The sequence below is a fragment of the Pelodiscus sinensis genome, chromosome 3 (assembly GCF_049634645.1).
Source record: "Pelodiscus sinensis isolate JC-2024 chromosome 3, ASM4963464v1, whole genome shotgun sequence".
Classification (NCBI taxonomy): domain Eukaryota; kingdom Metazoa; phylum Chordata; order Testudines; family Trionychidae; genus Pelodiscus; species Pelodiscus sinensis.
In genome coordinates, this window is record NC_134713.1 from 58320561 (window position 1) to 58336619 (window position 16059).

The 16059-nt window shown below is 37.4% G+C and overlaps 1 protein-coding gene across 7 annotated transcripts in view; it reads left to right on the plus strand.

Annotated features, from left to right (window-relative positions):
- The window catches only part of BCKDHB (branched chain keto acid dehydrogenase E1 subunit beta), a 239865-nt gene that overhangs the window by 152435 nt on the left and 71371 nt on the right, over nt 1–16059 (plus strand). For 6 of the 7 annotated variants that reach the window (XR_012902584.1, XR_012902582.1, XR_012902583.1 and 3 more), the window contains one exon: nt 6014–6100. The exons of the other annotated variant lie outside the window; for it this stretch is intronic. Coding sequence is in view for 3 of the 6 variants with exons in the window: in XM_075923806.1 (XP_075779921.1) it covers nt 6014–6100 (87 nt within the window). In the remaining 3 variants the exon portion in view is untranslated. Of the gene's footprint in view, nt 1–6013; nt 6101–16059 lie in introns of those variants that run through there. 7 annotated transcript variants of the gene reach the window in all.

The following is a 16059-nucleotide window of genomic DNA, read 5'->3' on the forward strand; positions in this document are numbered from 1 at the left end:
TATAGGCTTACCAAATAGACCATTATAGTGACAAAAATATGAAAAGGCTTGAACGTCAGAGCCTGTATATGCTTTTCCTCTTCACTTACAATTGAAAATCCGACTAATGACTTTATTTATGTTATTGAAACATTAATAGAAGTCTTGATATAAGGCCATTTTGTAGGGATTTTTCCCCAGAATTTTTTATAAATGTACAGAAAATAAAATAATTAAAACTAGTCAAACATGGGGAAACAATTTCATGGATAATTTCGTATTTTAAGCATTTGAAATATATGCATTTTTCATTTTTGAAATATTTTTGAGTGGTTTTGCCAATAATTTAAAAAAAATTTCATAAACTCAAATTCCACTTTGCAGTGGAAAAAATGAAGTTTGGGGTAAATGAATTTTTAAAACCATTCTTAAGAATCATTTTGATGCAAATATGGCTAAAATATGAAGTAGAACATTTTAAAATAAAAATTCAGTATCTAACCGCTTTTCTTACTCTTTTAAAAATTGAAAAGAGTGTTTTTTCCAACAAGAAATTGTGACCATCTCTAAAACTGATAGTTTTAAAATACTTAATTTCTTCCTGTTCCAGAGTACACAAATAATGATGTTTTCAGTAAATAAAGTTGTAATGATTAGATTTTTAACAATAAATGTTGGTAGATGTAGATTTCCCTATATCCACTCATACTGATGAAAATATTTCCAACTATTGTAATGAAAGATTACAGATAAACAAAGTAAGACAAATGTATCTTGAGAAATGAGTCAAAATCCAGTGTGATTTAAATTTTTAAAATTAGGTTTATATAAACAGAGTAGTAAATGAATAGTAAAAACAGATACGATATGTTAAATTAAAGATATTTATTTGGTATATTTTGACATGTGCTATTGACAATTTGTGTGTTAAAGTTTTTATAAAACTTTCACTTTTAGAATATACTGTAATTAAATAATTGTCCATCCAATAATTCCTTGCAAGTGTAAAAATGTAAATTGATAAAAATGGACAAAAATGCTTAAAAATAAAACATCCATATTATCTGTCAAAATTATAAAGATAGGCATCAGATTTTGTCAAGCCTATATATAAAGGACTGAAGATCTTTTTGCTCTGAGAATGGATGTCTGTTAGTTCTTAGAAAATAAACACAATTTATCCACATGACACAAGAGGGTAGCAAAATTTGTACTTTTAGCTTTTCATGGTTCCCTAGGGGGGTATTGGCCTGGTAATGAACCAGCTGGTTACGATGGAAATTGTGCCCTTGAGATATGTTTAAAGTAATAATGTAAAATGCAGCTGGCTGACAGTCAGCTTTAGTTAAGCCTGCTTTCTCATCAATAAGGGCATAGTATGTTAGTGATGATGTCAGCACATACATTTCAGAACTTGTAGAATTGCCAGAATCATATTATTTCCCTCTGTTGTCAGCACTAGGAGGTGTGGAAAAAGCTGCCAAAATAATAAATTGTGAATTCAGGAGGAAAATGGTAATAAAATAATTATAGAATGTTTTAGATAAAGAGAGTGGTGAGAGAGAAGGGGAAACTGATTTTCAAAGATGTTTCATTGCAAAAACATAGCGCCATAGTTCAGAAAACCCTTAGGGCACAGTTCACAAATACTGGATTTGCAAATATTAAAGCTTTACAATATTTCCTTATCAGGATAGAACTACTCCTTTTTTTATATAATGACAGAATGTTACTTTGTAATCATCATATTCCCTACTAACATACTGGACTATTTTAAAGCAACCCCTATAGGGAAGTAGGCAGGAAAAAGTAAATTTTGTTTGTTTTTTATATATATTTTCCTTTTTAAGGTGAATTTAGAAATCATGAGCCCTGAGCCCTTTCTCCATTGAGCAGATATCACAGCACAGGCAATAGCCACAGTTTAAAGCAATGCCTTCTAATTTTGCTTCAGCACTGCCTGGGAAGGACTACTTCCTAGTGAGGACCAGGATAGTTGAAGTCTCTGAGCCTGTTGAATCTTTAGCCACTATGTTGCAACTGACAGCAAGGTGCATTTTAGGGATTAGTGCAAACACCAGCAGTGCTTTTCTTTGATCCTGATTAGCTGTCAGATGGCAACACATGTTCCATCACGAGCAACCTGGATTAAATTAGAAAAGAAGAGCTTTATATCTCGGCAGCAGTCTTTTGACCCATCTAGTATATGCTGTATTTTTAAATTTTTAAATATGCTACATAACGTAAAATGTGTGTGTATTTTCTAGCTTGAACACATGGAAGCTAGCAAGATTTAGATAGAGGTTCCATAAAATAGAGGGTGAGGAAGAAAAACCAAACACTAGGCAAAAAGGAGAAGAAAATAATTATGGCATGGATTGTGAAATTCATTATTTTCTAACACTCTTCGCCAACCCTCCTATTAAGGGATGTCAGACGGAGTGGGGATGGGGAGAAAAGGTAATGATAGCAACATTTTTTTTTTAAATAAGCACTTGATTATCCACAGTACTATGCTTCTCCACTTCTGTGCCAGTGGAGCTATGCTGATTACTGAGCTGCTGTTACCATTGTAAGTGTATCTTTGGTTGATAAGGGTACCCTCTTGAACCACCTTTGCCTTTTAAAGGTGGGATTGTGTTCAGTTATTCCTGAAACCACATGTTTGGCTAGACAAATGTGGAGTGCCTTTGGCCTCAGGTTTATCAGGGAATAAACCCTTTTAAAAATTTTTAGAAATAAACGATCCTATAATGTTCTACTCAAAGCTTTATCCGTTTGCAAGCAACAATTAACAGTTATTTGTGAAGCTGAAGCTTTTTTCAAATACAGAAATCAGGCAGTTCATACTATGACTCCTTGTCACATTTTCAAACAGATACATTAGGTTCACTAAACTTTGGTACAAGAAATGCATCCACCCAGTTCCTTTGATCAGTTTGTTGTTTTTAAAAGTAGAGATATGTTTCCAGGTATGTAGAAATTAAATGGTTTTAACAATTCCAGGGGGACCACGGTAGTTAACATAAATGCTGCTACTCTTTTCCAAGCTGCACAGCTTCTGAGTGGTCATATGGTATGAAGCACTTCTCCACAGTAATCTGGTTGTTGACATTTTACTGAGAAATAGTGCCATCATTTGTGATGCAGCACTGGGGGCAATCTCCATCAAGTTTTAATATAGGTTTAACAATCAGAGGAAGCCTTAGAGTCTAATAATGCAAACCCTTATTCTTTCTAACAGTCTGCTCCCAATGTGTAAAATATTCTTCAAGTCAATGGGACTGATTGTACAAGTAAGGACTTCTCACAGGAATAAGGGTTTGCACAGTTGGGTCCTTATTTTCTACTGTCATATGATGGCTGTACGTTTCATGTTGTGAAATTCTCAAAAATAAAGAGTGTAATGTAGATTTTAAAATAGCCTGGAAAACTCCAAATTCCAGTACACATCCCTCAGAGAACAAAATTATATTAAGAAGAATATTGGAACAAAATGTCTTTTAGTTTTAAAAAAAAAAAGGTTCCATAAAATTCTTTATCTCGTTAGTCAAAAACTTGAGTGAGATGATTAATACACTTTGCAATGAGGAACTGTCTCTAGGAATTTTTGGTAGCTTGGTGGAGTAGTTCATATCTCCTGTTTTTTAATAAGGGTGTTTAGTGCAAGTGAAAAGAAATTTAAGACTGTTTAACTGCTGATTACTTTCCAATATTTAAATGATTTTTCTGTCTTGTATCCCTGTGACTGTTGCAAAACTGCTTTATTTACAGAATATAGCTCATACTGGTCTGCCTCTCGCCAATGCATCTGTGATCCAGATGTTCAAAACCGCTAAAACACTCCTGGGCTCCTAAAGAAATGAGAAGTATTCCAATCAGGGTTTAATCTGTGTTCTATAGCAAATAGAAGTTACCTTTTTAGTTTTAAGAAATACCCGTTTAGCTTCCCTATTAGATGGAGAAATTATCCATGAGTGTTATACTACAGTAGCCTCTGCAGAACTATTAGGAAAGTTGCACCCAATAACTAACTCTTTGGGCTTCTTGTGCTTATCTTTAAAAATCTGACTGCAATAGGCTTCAAAAGTTGAATATATAAGACTTTTTTTCCTGTTGTGCGACTCCAGAAGTTAATGTAACTTTTATATGCACATTACAAAATGATAAAATGGGTATTATGAAAAATGAAAGATGACGGTCAAATTGTTTTCACTTTGTGGGTCTCTCTGGTTGCCCAGGTCAAGGAGATTTAGCAAATAGTTACAATAACACATTTCATGATGTTCAGCTATAGTGGAGTCTTGTATTGGTTATCAGGTTAAAGGCACTTAACTGTTGTCCATATGGTTCGCAGCAAATCCAACATAAACACATATCTGCTATAAATAAAACATTTTATGAACCACTACATGCTTGACACACACAGTACATATTATGTGCCATGTAACTATTTTTTGATCAGTTCACATTAAATCTAATGTTTGCATGTTGTTTCTGTCTTCTTTCATGCAAAAAGTTTACCCATAATTGCAACATAAAAATTGTTTTCTTTCTTAGGATTCTCAATTTTCTTTAGTAAGCAAACTTTTATTGGAATATTTTCACGGTCTGTGAGCTTTATGTAGAACTTGATCTTATAAACGTTATCACACAAGCCTTCAGAATTCACTGCACTTTGAAGTGAGGGGGACCATTGTCTGGCTTTCTGGGTGAAAGAATACAGTGCTCTACAGAGGGGGTCGAGGGGAGAAAGAAGAGGCTCAGAAGCTGTTGCAAATGGGGAGTGGAGTTAGTGGGTCAATTCTGACTCATCCCCAGTGATCAGAAGAGGTGGGGAATTGAAAAGGGGCAAGCCTGACAGAAAAAGCAGGTGGAGCATCATCCATACTCCTTCCCTTTGAGGTGGCAAAATACCAGGTTTGGTCAGGACCAGCTGTGGGCATTAGTCACCGCTTTCTTCTAGGGGTCTGGAAGGAAATTTTCCCTCACCACCAGATTGGCAGAAGATTTTTTTGTTTTGGCCTTCCCACAGTTGGTTCAGGGAGGGATTAGTTATGGTGATTGGTGAGGAGAGTTAGACTGTGATGTCATAGAATCATAGAATACTAGGACTGGAAGGGACCTCAAGAGGTCATCGAGTCCAGTCCCCTGCCCTCATGAGTTAATGTCATAACTCATTATGTAAGTATGAGGTGGATGTATAGTGTAGGTACTCCACAGGGAAGGGATATAGTGACTGGATAAATGGCTTCGTAAGGGACTTAAAAGGAGGTCTTGATAAAAGGACTGTAACATGGGTGGCATTCAGGGCCTCTATAACTGTTACGGCTGGGACGCAATCCCCCTTTCTTACTGCCCACTTTAACCCTGTCTCAAGGGGGAGATGGTACAGTCCCAGCAATGGGTTGAGTGGGGTACCTACATGGAAAAATTGGGTTGGGGACAGGTGGAAGTCCCTGGGTAGATATTAAATGACTGTGGGAATCTTTCCACATTTATCTGCCAGGTAGTTCCAGACATCTAACAACAAAAGTTGCAGCCTAACTAAAAGCTTATTAAGTGCTTCCTCTCTTGGTATAGCTGGACAATAAGCCCTTACTCTTTATTTTATTTTATTTTATTTTATTTTATTTTATTTTATTTTATTTTATTTTTGTTTCTCTTCAGAAATGTCATTGTTTACTTTGATAAGGTCAATTTAAACTATGGCATATAATTCCATCTTCATTATCAGTTTGCAAACAAAATATGATATTGATGCTCAATTCCCAAAGAAATCTAGCATCCCATTCTCATTCTGCTAATATCAGAACATAGCTCTTTAGGCCCATTCATCCGTGCGAATAAAATGTTGTACTGAACCAGTAAGGGAAAATGTGTATTTTGTCATTACAGCTTAAAATTACAGAATTTATATAATTTTTCATGAAGTACTGTGAGAGTTTTCTACAGAAATATAGCAACACACAAATTTTAACTGATTTTTGTTTTTAAAAGAGGTATTCTTTTTTTTTTTTTTTTTTTTTTTCAGTCAGTGGCAAAGACTGGACGACTGCTGATCAGCCATGAGGCCCCTCTGACAGGAGGGTTTGCATCTGAGATTAGTTCCACTGTTCAGGTACAATGCAGTTATAACAATTATAGTGTTTCACATGCCTGACCGTGTGCATTTGCAGGAGTATTTAATCAATAGATTAAAAGGCAAAGTTTTAACACATTAAATGTTGAAATCTCTCACTTGGCTTCCACCACCCTGTCAGTGCTATCGCTGTATGTACTCTGGAGAACAAATCTGACAGTAAGAAGATGAACTAGTATGACTTTCACAATTGGAAGTTGGAATTGACATGATCAGGTTTCAGTTTTAAATAATGTTTGCCAGATTGCCTAATACATTTTTACCCTAATTTATACCTATATAATTTATATACAGTATTATATAAATATGTTATTTGTTTATATAAATAATACATACACCATACCTTTATGTCCTTTGAATTTTTAAGGTATTTCTTCAACTAAACAAAACCTTTTTCTGAAACGTTCTTTGTGAGATTGGTCTTAAATATAGAGGTTTCAATGCAATGTATATACAGTATTAGTTTGTCAGAATACTAAGGATACCATGCATCTGAAGTACTTTATGCTAATAGCAGCTGCTGAACTGGAAACTTTAATTTTAGCTTGAGTAAGGATTTACGTTTGAAACATTCACTAAAAAATGTACAGTATGTGCTACTAAGTGTGGAAAAAAATCTTCCTGCTGTATTTTTTCCAGTTCTTGCCGAATTTACTTAAAACCTGATTTACGTTTTATTGCTGTCCTCGAAAAGGGTCATTTAAGAAATGTTTTCCTCTTTTCCTTTTTTGGCATATTTAAATTAGAAACAAAATGCTGCCAGGCCAAAACATAATTCTTCACCACATTATGATGCAATGATCTATTATGGTATTAAAAATGACAACTTATTAAGGACCCAATCCTGCAAAAGTGGAGCTCCCTATATGCACAGCTGCATTATTTTTTTTTTAAGAAGGCAATAAGTTAAAGCATAAAAAGGTTTATTTTCAGTTGCTGGGGAGCCATATATTTAAATTTCCTGAGCTTCGTGCATTGAAAATATCAAATGTAAGAATACTTTATGGATTGTTTTTATGTTTAATATATTCTCTTAAAAGTTTGCACATTTTCTTCTATACTGATAAATAAAAATCATTGGCATTTATATTTATTGCATTAATTATCTAAACGAGGGAGAGAAAAACTGTCTTAAAAGGAATTAAAGCATTTTCTCTAAAATTTAATTTTGTGAAATAAATAATTTCTTTAAAGTGTCAATTTATTTTAACAGTTTGAGAAATAAGGCAGACACTCCTGTCAGGATGACAGTATTGCTCTCTACTAAAATATTAGGACCTGATTCTATCAAACTATTTAACACTGAGTAGTAGTCTTACAGAGGAGGTAATCTTATTAGTTACAGTAGCACAACAAAAGTTGGAAGGTGCTGTTAAAACCGATACATATTTTGCAGGGTAGAGGGAATGCAGAATTTGACACTTCAAGATTTTTTTATGTTCTTACTAAGTAAGTAAAGTAGGAGAAACTGAATACTGTATAGCTTGTTTGTAAAATCTTTGAAATGTCTTTTGAGTCTTCAGTTTTTTAAAAGAGTTGAATATGCCACATATTATGAATTAAGTAAATAAAATCCAGGAAGGTATTCATCGTTGAAATTGCTGAATAATTGTTAGGAAGTAATAATTCTTAAGAAATCAAGTAATGATTAATGCTAATTAATTTAAATAAAATAAATCTCATGTACCAATGCAAAAACCAGAAAAAATAAAATAACAAAAAAAGAAAACAAATTCTAGCATATGATTTGGAAGAATAATTACGTTATATTATTATTATTATTCAGACTACAAGATTAATTTTTATCTTTTCAGAACTCTGTTAAGAAAAAATAATCCGATTAATCTGTCATGGGTCCATTATTCATATCAGAAATGTCTTTATTTACTAATGTAATTTATTTAGGAAACAAAATGAAACCTTAAACCCAAGAGACATTACTTACCTAGCTGCATCTACTATATTTTGGGATAATACCCAAAATACTATTTGTTTTTATAGTCACATTTTAATATGGAAATCTGGAGAATGTTACTTAAAAAATCTTAGCTAGTTAATCGTGCAGTCTACTTTAAAACACATCTAAATAGAAAAAGGTTTTGGCAGAGAATTTTGCAAAGCTTCATTTCTGCTTGGTATATAAGTAATGTAATTGGTTCAGCTTGGATTCTCTTTTTTATAATATATGATCATTCTTGCTTATGTCTTGGAGTAAAGATCTTGTCAATTTCTTAACATTCTTAAAAATAATTCATGGCAATAGTTTAATAGCCATATTTAAAAACATACCATATTTTTAAATTGAAATATAATTTATTAAACTTATTCTTCGTCATAACTCTTCTTTTGGCAGAGTATTGCTTTACACATTATAAAGACTTAGCTTTATTATTTATTTATAACACATATTCCCTGTGCAGTGAATTAAGAACTGTATGTCTGATATGACTGCCATAAAATGAAAAAAGGAAAAGGGAAATTCATTTTTGCTGGATGTACCACATACTAAGAATGCCAGAAATCTTGGGTATTGTAGTTGGCGTTAACTACTTTTTACACATGGAAGTAATGAGACTTCAACACAGAATCCAGTTGGAGTAGATGGTAAGTTTCCATATTGTTGTTCCATCATTGCTGTGAGGTCTGTCATGTGAGGAAAAAGGTGAATAAAAATCCCAAGGTTATTTTCAAAGAGCCTTAGTGTGACACTCTATACCTTGAGGAAGCATCCTGTAATCCCTGTAGTCCTCATTTTTATATCATCATGATTTTACATATAAAGCATGCCTTTAGTGTATCAGGGGAATGCTTATCATCTTCAAGGAAAGTAATTAACATGAGGGTGAGGTGTTAAGGGCAATTGTCCAGCAAGGGAGCTATAATGTAGTGACTCACCTGCATGAGACCACACCTGGGGAATTGCTCAACTTTGTCTAGAAACACAGCAGTGCCCCCAGACATGTCGGACTTGTGCTCCCAAGCAAATGAGACTGAGGGTATAAAACTGGGGTCACGTGCCTGGTCTTTCTCTTTCACCCACCTACATTACAAACAATGAAGACTCTGAGAACACTGAAGATTCTAGCTAAGGGTCCAGATTTCTAGTGTGAAATCTGTGTATTATGGACTGCGATATCTACTAGGTGAGAAAAATTGCTTGATCGGGTTGTGGCTCAGTATAATAGGGTTGAGAGTCGAGACTCCATGTTTGTATTTTCTTTTCTTTTGGTAACTACTGTGACTTTTTACCTGTCACTTAATATCACTTAAAATCCAGCTTTTATAGTCAATAAACTTGTTTTACTGTTTATCTTTACCAGTGAGTTTGTGAGAAGTGCTTCACAAATCTGCTCAGGTTCCACAAGGGCTATGTGTATCCACTTTCCATTGATGAAGAGGTGGGCCAATTAATAAATTAGACACTATATTCTTGAGGTACAGTGCTGGGAGCTGGGGGGATTTGTCGCTGGTGTCTTTCTTTGTGTGATTTATGTGGCTCTGGGAGCATTCATGGAATCTAGCTAGATGTGGGGCTCCCCATGTGGTTGGGCTGAGTGATAACAGCACCAGGAGGGTTGCTGCTGGTCACTAGCAAAGCATTGTGAAAGACGGCACAGGTTGGAGAGAGTGAAGGGGGCACAGCAGTCCCACAGTCTCAGATTGCATCCAGGGGAGATCCTGTCACACTTGTCATTATATATATATCACGTTTTTGTACACTTTAAAGGGATGGTCCTGAACTGTAACAATGGCTCTGAACCTGCTTGAGCTGTAGGGAAACTTTGTACCTGAACTGGCCTTTGCTTGAGCTGAAATTGGACCCACATTCAGATACAACAAAGTTTCAAATATATGAATATAATTGAAATAACTGGATTTGAATATTTGAAAACAGTAATTAACCTTTTTACAGTATTCATGAGGGAGAATTCCTGCACGTCAAGTGTAGAATGTTCCAAGTCCTCAAGGTCTGTTATCTAATTAAATAGTCATTCACTAATAATACAAAAGTAAGGACACCCGACACACAAATTTCACAAAGAAGCAAGGGTATGTCTACACTACCCTCCGTACGAGGTGTACCGGTAGTTCGGAATAGGAATCCTAGTCCGAACTACCTCGTTCGAGCCCCGTGTAGCCGCGCTGCACGGGGTTCGAACCAGCGGGGTTTTAAAAATGGCGGCTCCCTGCTTATGCAAATGAAGCCCGGGAAATTCAAATCCCGGGCTTCATTTGCAAGTGCGGTATGCCTACATTACCCCGCTAGTTCGAACTAGCGGGGTAGTGTAGACATACCCTAAGAGATTTAGGCGAAGTCTACATTACACGGACTATAAAAGTACAGCTACTGTGCCGTAACTATGCTGGCATAACCCTGCAGTGTAAACACAGCCTACCCTGAGGGAAGGAACTTTCCCATCACTGTAGGAACACCATCTCCCCATGCAACAGTCGCTGGGTCAATGGAAACATTCTTCTGTAAACCTAGCTGCATCTACGTTGAGGGTTAGATAGGCATAGCTGTGTTGCTCCTGGGTGTGGATTTTTCACAACCCTGAGCGCCATGGCTCGATTGATCTAAATTTTAAATGTAGATCAGGCCATAACAGAGGCCTATGAGATTAATAGGAATAGTATAAGTGAAGATGGATGCAAATAAGGAGTGGATTCTTGATATTTATTTAGCATTTTCTTTGTGTTTGCAAAATAGCCTATTTATCCATCTCTTTATCTGTCTCCTAAACAGCAACCAAGTCTCTTAAGCATACATGTTGCTTTTTGCCTGCTACTACATCTGCCCTTTATTCAGCTAGTGAGCAAATGTGTGATAGTTTAATGTTTTGGCTTCAGAGGGGCTTATTGTGTGACTAATAGACTGCAAGACTGGGCTTATGAAGAGTAAGAACTGAGAGTGCAACATAAGGTGATCAGAGATGTAAAGAAAGAATTTCAGATTTTCCTAAGTCAGTGTTGTATCATAATTAGTGGAACTCGAGTCAGAGGGCCTGTGCTCCCTGGAGTAACTGTTGTCGACAGGACACAAGTTGAACGAGTAGAACTTTATTAAACCCTGCGCACTGCTCTGCACAGGTCTTTAGGCAGGACGGGGAAGCAAATATTCAGGGATCCTGGCTCTTGACTGCTGAGAAACTCAGACCTTGTGGCCTAGTATGGGGAGCCTGTTAACCCTAGATGGGACACAGGGCTATCTGACTCCATCGGGTCCCAGCTTCAAGCATGATAGCAACCCAGCTGAACAATATTCAGCTTCCTGGGTCATTTTTTATACTCCTATTCAGGGTGATACCTGGATCCTATGGTGGTTGTTTGTCTTGCCAAGGTGAATAGCTACTGGCAGCCCCAAAAGTTCCTCCACATTTCTGCTGATCAGTAGCTTTGGCAGTCCCTTTTGGTCTCAGGCACTGTAACAACAATGTTCCCTCTAATCTTTTTCATCCATGCGTGGATTTTTCCCATCCATGTGCAGAATAATTTTTTCTATGTGCACTGAGGAATATGTGAATGTGTGCCATCAGCAGAAACAAAAACTGAACTGTGGGTGCTCTGGTGATGAACTGGGTGGCATTTGTCTCTCGCCTGCGCAGTCACACAAGCACACAGCATACAGGGAACACTGTAGCAGCTGGTGTTGGGTCTGAGCTGTTTAGAACTCTCCTTACTATAGATACATACACCATACAATGGGGCCCAAACTTTTTAGGTGCTTCTGTGTTACATACTATAATGAAAATAGTAAATGAAAATGTATCATGATATATCAGAAGGGTTAATACCCTACTTTTATGTAACAACAGGAGAAATGACAAGATCCAGGACATTTTTGTCAGAAACACTTCAGAAAGGCAAAAATCTGATAATTGAGACTGTTCTTCAAAGTCATCTATTTCAAAGCAATCTCATTCTGAAGCAAGTTGCCATAGCAGGAAGTTACAAATGAAACCAAAGTTACACAAAATGATTTCAATAATTTTGAAGTTCTGGATGTTTAAGGTTCAATGGGTCAAAATTTGAGACTGAACACAGACTAATTTAAACTAAGATAGTTTATATTTATCACACAAAACTTAATGCAAAGATTTCACCTGGCCAGTGTAAAACATTCATAGCCGTAAAACTATTGAACTAATTTTTGTCTAGAAAATCCTGGTTTTTCAGACTTTTTCTTTACATTCTTTAAAAATTTAACAAATGAAACTAAGCTAACGGTAGATATGCTGGAGGCTAAGGATAGGATTCAGAGTGAACTAGACATATTGGAGGATTGGGCCAAAAGAAATCTCATGAAGTTCACCAAGAACAAGTGCAGAATCCTCCTGCACTTAGTATGGCAGAATGCCATGCATTGATACAGTGTGGGGACCAACTGGCTAAGCAGCAGTTCTGCAGAAAAGGATTTGGGGGTTACAGTAGACGAGAAGTTGGATATGAATCAAGGGTGTGTCCTTGTCACCAAGAAAGCTAGCAGCATATTGGACTGCATTAGTAGGAGCAGATTGCTAGCAGATTGAGGGAAGTGATTATTCCCCTCTAACCAACATTGGTGAGGCCATATATGAAGTATTGTGTCCAGTTTTGGGTCCCTCCCCCCTACAGAAAAAATGTGGAGAAATGGAGAGAGTCCTATAGAAGGCAACAAAAATGATAAGGGGGTTGGGGCACATGATTTACGAGGCGAGGTTGAAAGAGCCGGGCTTACTTAGTTTGCAGAAGAGAAGAGTGACATTTGATTTGATAGCAGTCTTCAATGACCCTAAGAGGCGGGTTCCAAAGAGAATGATGCTTCAGAGGAATTTTCTGGGATCCTGTTTATCTTTGGTAAGCCAGAGAAGAAGTATAACAGCACTTGTATTTTCCAGTTTATGAGAAGGATGGCTCAGATTAGGGCGGCCCCTATAATTTGGAGGGCTGTGTGAATGTCAATACCAAATGTCTGCAGTACTCTAACAGAACTTGATGGCATTTTCTTTCTGCTTTCCGCCAAATAGTGGAATAGGTTCGGAAATTACCATCATTTAGATACTCCAGAAAAAGGCATAATGGAAATATTCAGGTGCAAGATTATTAACACACACTACTTACACAGACACACAAGAAAATTACTAAATGTGATAATTGTGTTTTGAGACAATCTTAGGTGGCAGTAAAATTGAACTGCCTAAAATCATAGTCTCAGAAGGACTGAATCATAGTGATTCAGAATTTGCCAGCCTAGTCAATTTCATTTCTCGCTCATCATTCTTTTTTGGTGTTCAGCTGTCAGGGATCATAAACTATAAAAGATTCTGTCACTGTTTTCATAAATCACAGTATTAGATGGTGCTACTGGATTGGTAGCTGAAACCAAATAAAGTCCAGAGAGATAAGATAGAATAAAGAAATGAGATAGACACACACAAAATAAACTTAACAAAAATCCTAATGACAATGAGAGGGGAATAACAAAGCTAGTGAGAAAGAGAAGTGGAACAAAATAACCCTAAATAATGGGAAAGAGCTGAGGCCATTTGAAAGGCAATTAGGTGGAAGTACTAGGAATCTGATTAAGATAACTCAGGAAGAATGGAAAGGGATCTATATCTTCAGTTACTAAAAATTCTTTGAATCAAAGCACTAAGTGATGCGTAATAGTCAAGTATATGAAGTAGTCTATCATGTCCATATAATATAATTATTAAAACAGCAACTCAATAAACTCCCAAATTTCTGACCTAGTGTGACCTATGCTTTGTTTATAGTCTGTATGAATTCTCTCAGAGCAATCTTTTTTGTATTGTTCTAAAATCCATGACAGGAATGAACATGTACTCCGGAATTTACAATAGACAACAAGGAAATATGGAAGAGTGTGGCAAAACATTGTAAAGGGAGATTGCTGAAAGAAAATGAGGGAAAAAAATAGCAATGTTAGAACTTAAAAAGAAAAGTGCACACAGTAAATAAATCTTTGAAGCTATCATACCAAACATTTTGCATTTTAAGCCATTTAGAAATTACAATAAATATTTCAGATTTTCTGTTAGGAATTCATACTTAGAATGCCATTCACAATCTGATTGTTTTAAAGTAGATTGTGAAGCTTTCTTGATTTTGTCCGAGTTTAAGTCCTCTCTCTGGTACTCATAATTGTCTCATGAGAGTCGAACGGTAGAGTTATGCAGAATACAAATCTTGATATCTTTGCAGTCGAGTAATTCTGTATCATGAATCTTGCTTACAGGACTAAGTTGCAATCCATTTCTAATGGAATTGTTTTTTGTGGATAGTGATTGTTTGAAATTACATTATCATCATCAAGGAACCATCACCAGGCATTCAGGAGTAGTGACCGTGCCTCTTGTGTACTTATATTTTCTGAAGCCATGATTATTTTAAAAAGGAATTTGAATGTAAAAAGAACCTTTCTGGGGTTGTGTAAGGTATAAATTCCCCCTTTGCCCACTCTTCCAGTCAGCAGAAAGGGATAGTAGTGGGCTTCTCTAGACCTGGCGCTAAGTGCTTCTTGCCTTTTCTTTCTATCCTGCAAGCTTTACTCCAACTTTCCACACTTTATAAGCCAGGGCAAAACCTGACCCACCACGCCTCTAGATCTGTCTCCTGGGCACAGTGGGATCCTCAGTCAGGCTCCCTGCCTGTCCTGCCCGTTCACACCGCTCAGAAAAGCTGGCTATGGTGGGAGAGCGTGGTGTTGCCACTCTTACTTCTGTGTTGCTGCTTTCACAGCTGGGCAGCCAGAGGGCGGCCACAGAGCTTCCTGCTGCCAGAGTTGGTCCTCGGAATTGTGTCTGACCCGGTCTCAGGTGCAGCCTGTGCAGAGAAAGAGGAAGTCCAGTCCCTCCCCAGACCATCCCGTACTGCCAGCCGGAGGCTGATGTGAAGAACTATGGTTAGGGGCAAGAGATGTAAAATCCTGTTTAAAAATTTAACTGGTTAAACATTTAGGCTATGTCTACATTGGCAAGATTTTGCGCAAATACTTTTAACGCAAGAGTTTTTGAGTTAAAGTATTTGTGCAAGAGAGCGTCTACACTGGCATGTGCTTTTGCGCAAGAGATGTGCTTTTGCACAAAAGCATCCGTGCCAGTGTAGATGCTCTCTTGCTCAAGAAAGCTCCAATGGCCATTTTAGCCATCGGGCTTTCTTGTGCTAGAAATTCATGTTGCCTGTCGACACTGGCCTCTTGAGCAAGAACAGTTGCGCAAGAGGGCTTATTCCTGAGTGGGAGCATCATAGTTCTTGTGCAAGAAGCCCTGATTTCACACATTAGAACGTCAGTGTTCTTGCGCAAGAACTCCACGCCAGTGTAGACAGGCAGCATGTTTTTGCGCAAAATCAGGTGCTTTTGCGCAAAATCATGCCAATGTAGACGCAGCCTATAAATGTATCTAGTTAACCAGGATCCCATAGGTAAAGGGGCTGTTCTAGAGTGGCTGGGGTGGAGCGGCCCCTTGCCCATGATACAGTGGACCTAGCTGGGCTGGAGCAGCCCCCTGAAATGCAGGTGGTGGGGCTACTCCATCCCAGTGTGGCCCACTTCACTGTCCTGCAGGCTGTTCCAGCCAAGCCCATAGCACCACAGAGAGGGCTGCTTGGGCCTGATGTACAGTGATCGGGGTGCTGCTACAGCCAGGCCCACTGCTCTCTGCCATGGGTAGGGAGCCTCTCTAGCCTGGTTGGGCTCCTAGTTAACCACTTACGAGGTAAGTATCAGAGGAGTAGCCGTGTTAGTCTGAATCTGCAAGAACAACGAGAAGTCTTGTAGCACCTTATAGACTAACAGATTTATTGGAGCATAAGCTTTCGTGGACAAAGACCCACTTTGTCAGATGCATCTGATGAAGTGAATCTTTGCCCACAAAAGCTTATGCTCCAATAAATCTGTTAGTCTGTAAGGTGCCACAGGACTTCTCATTGTTCTG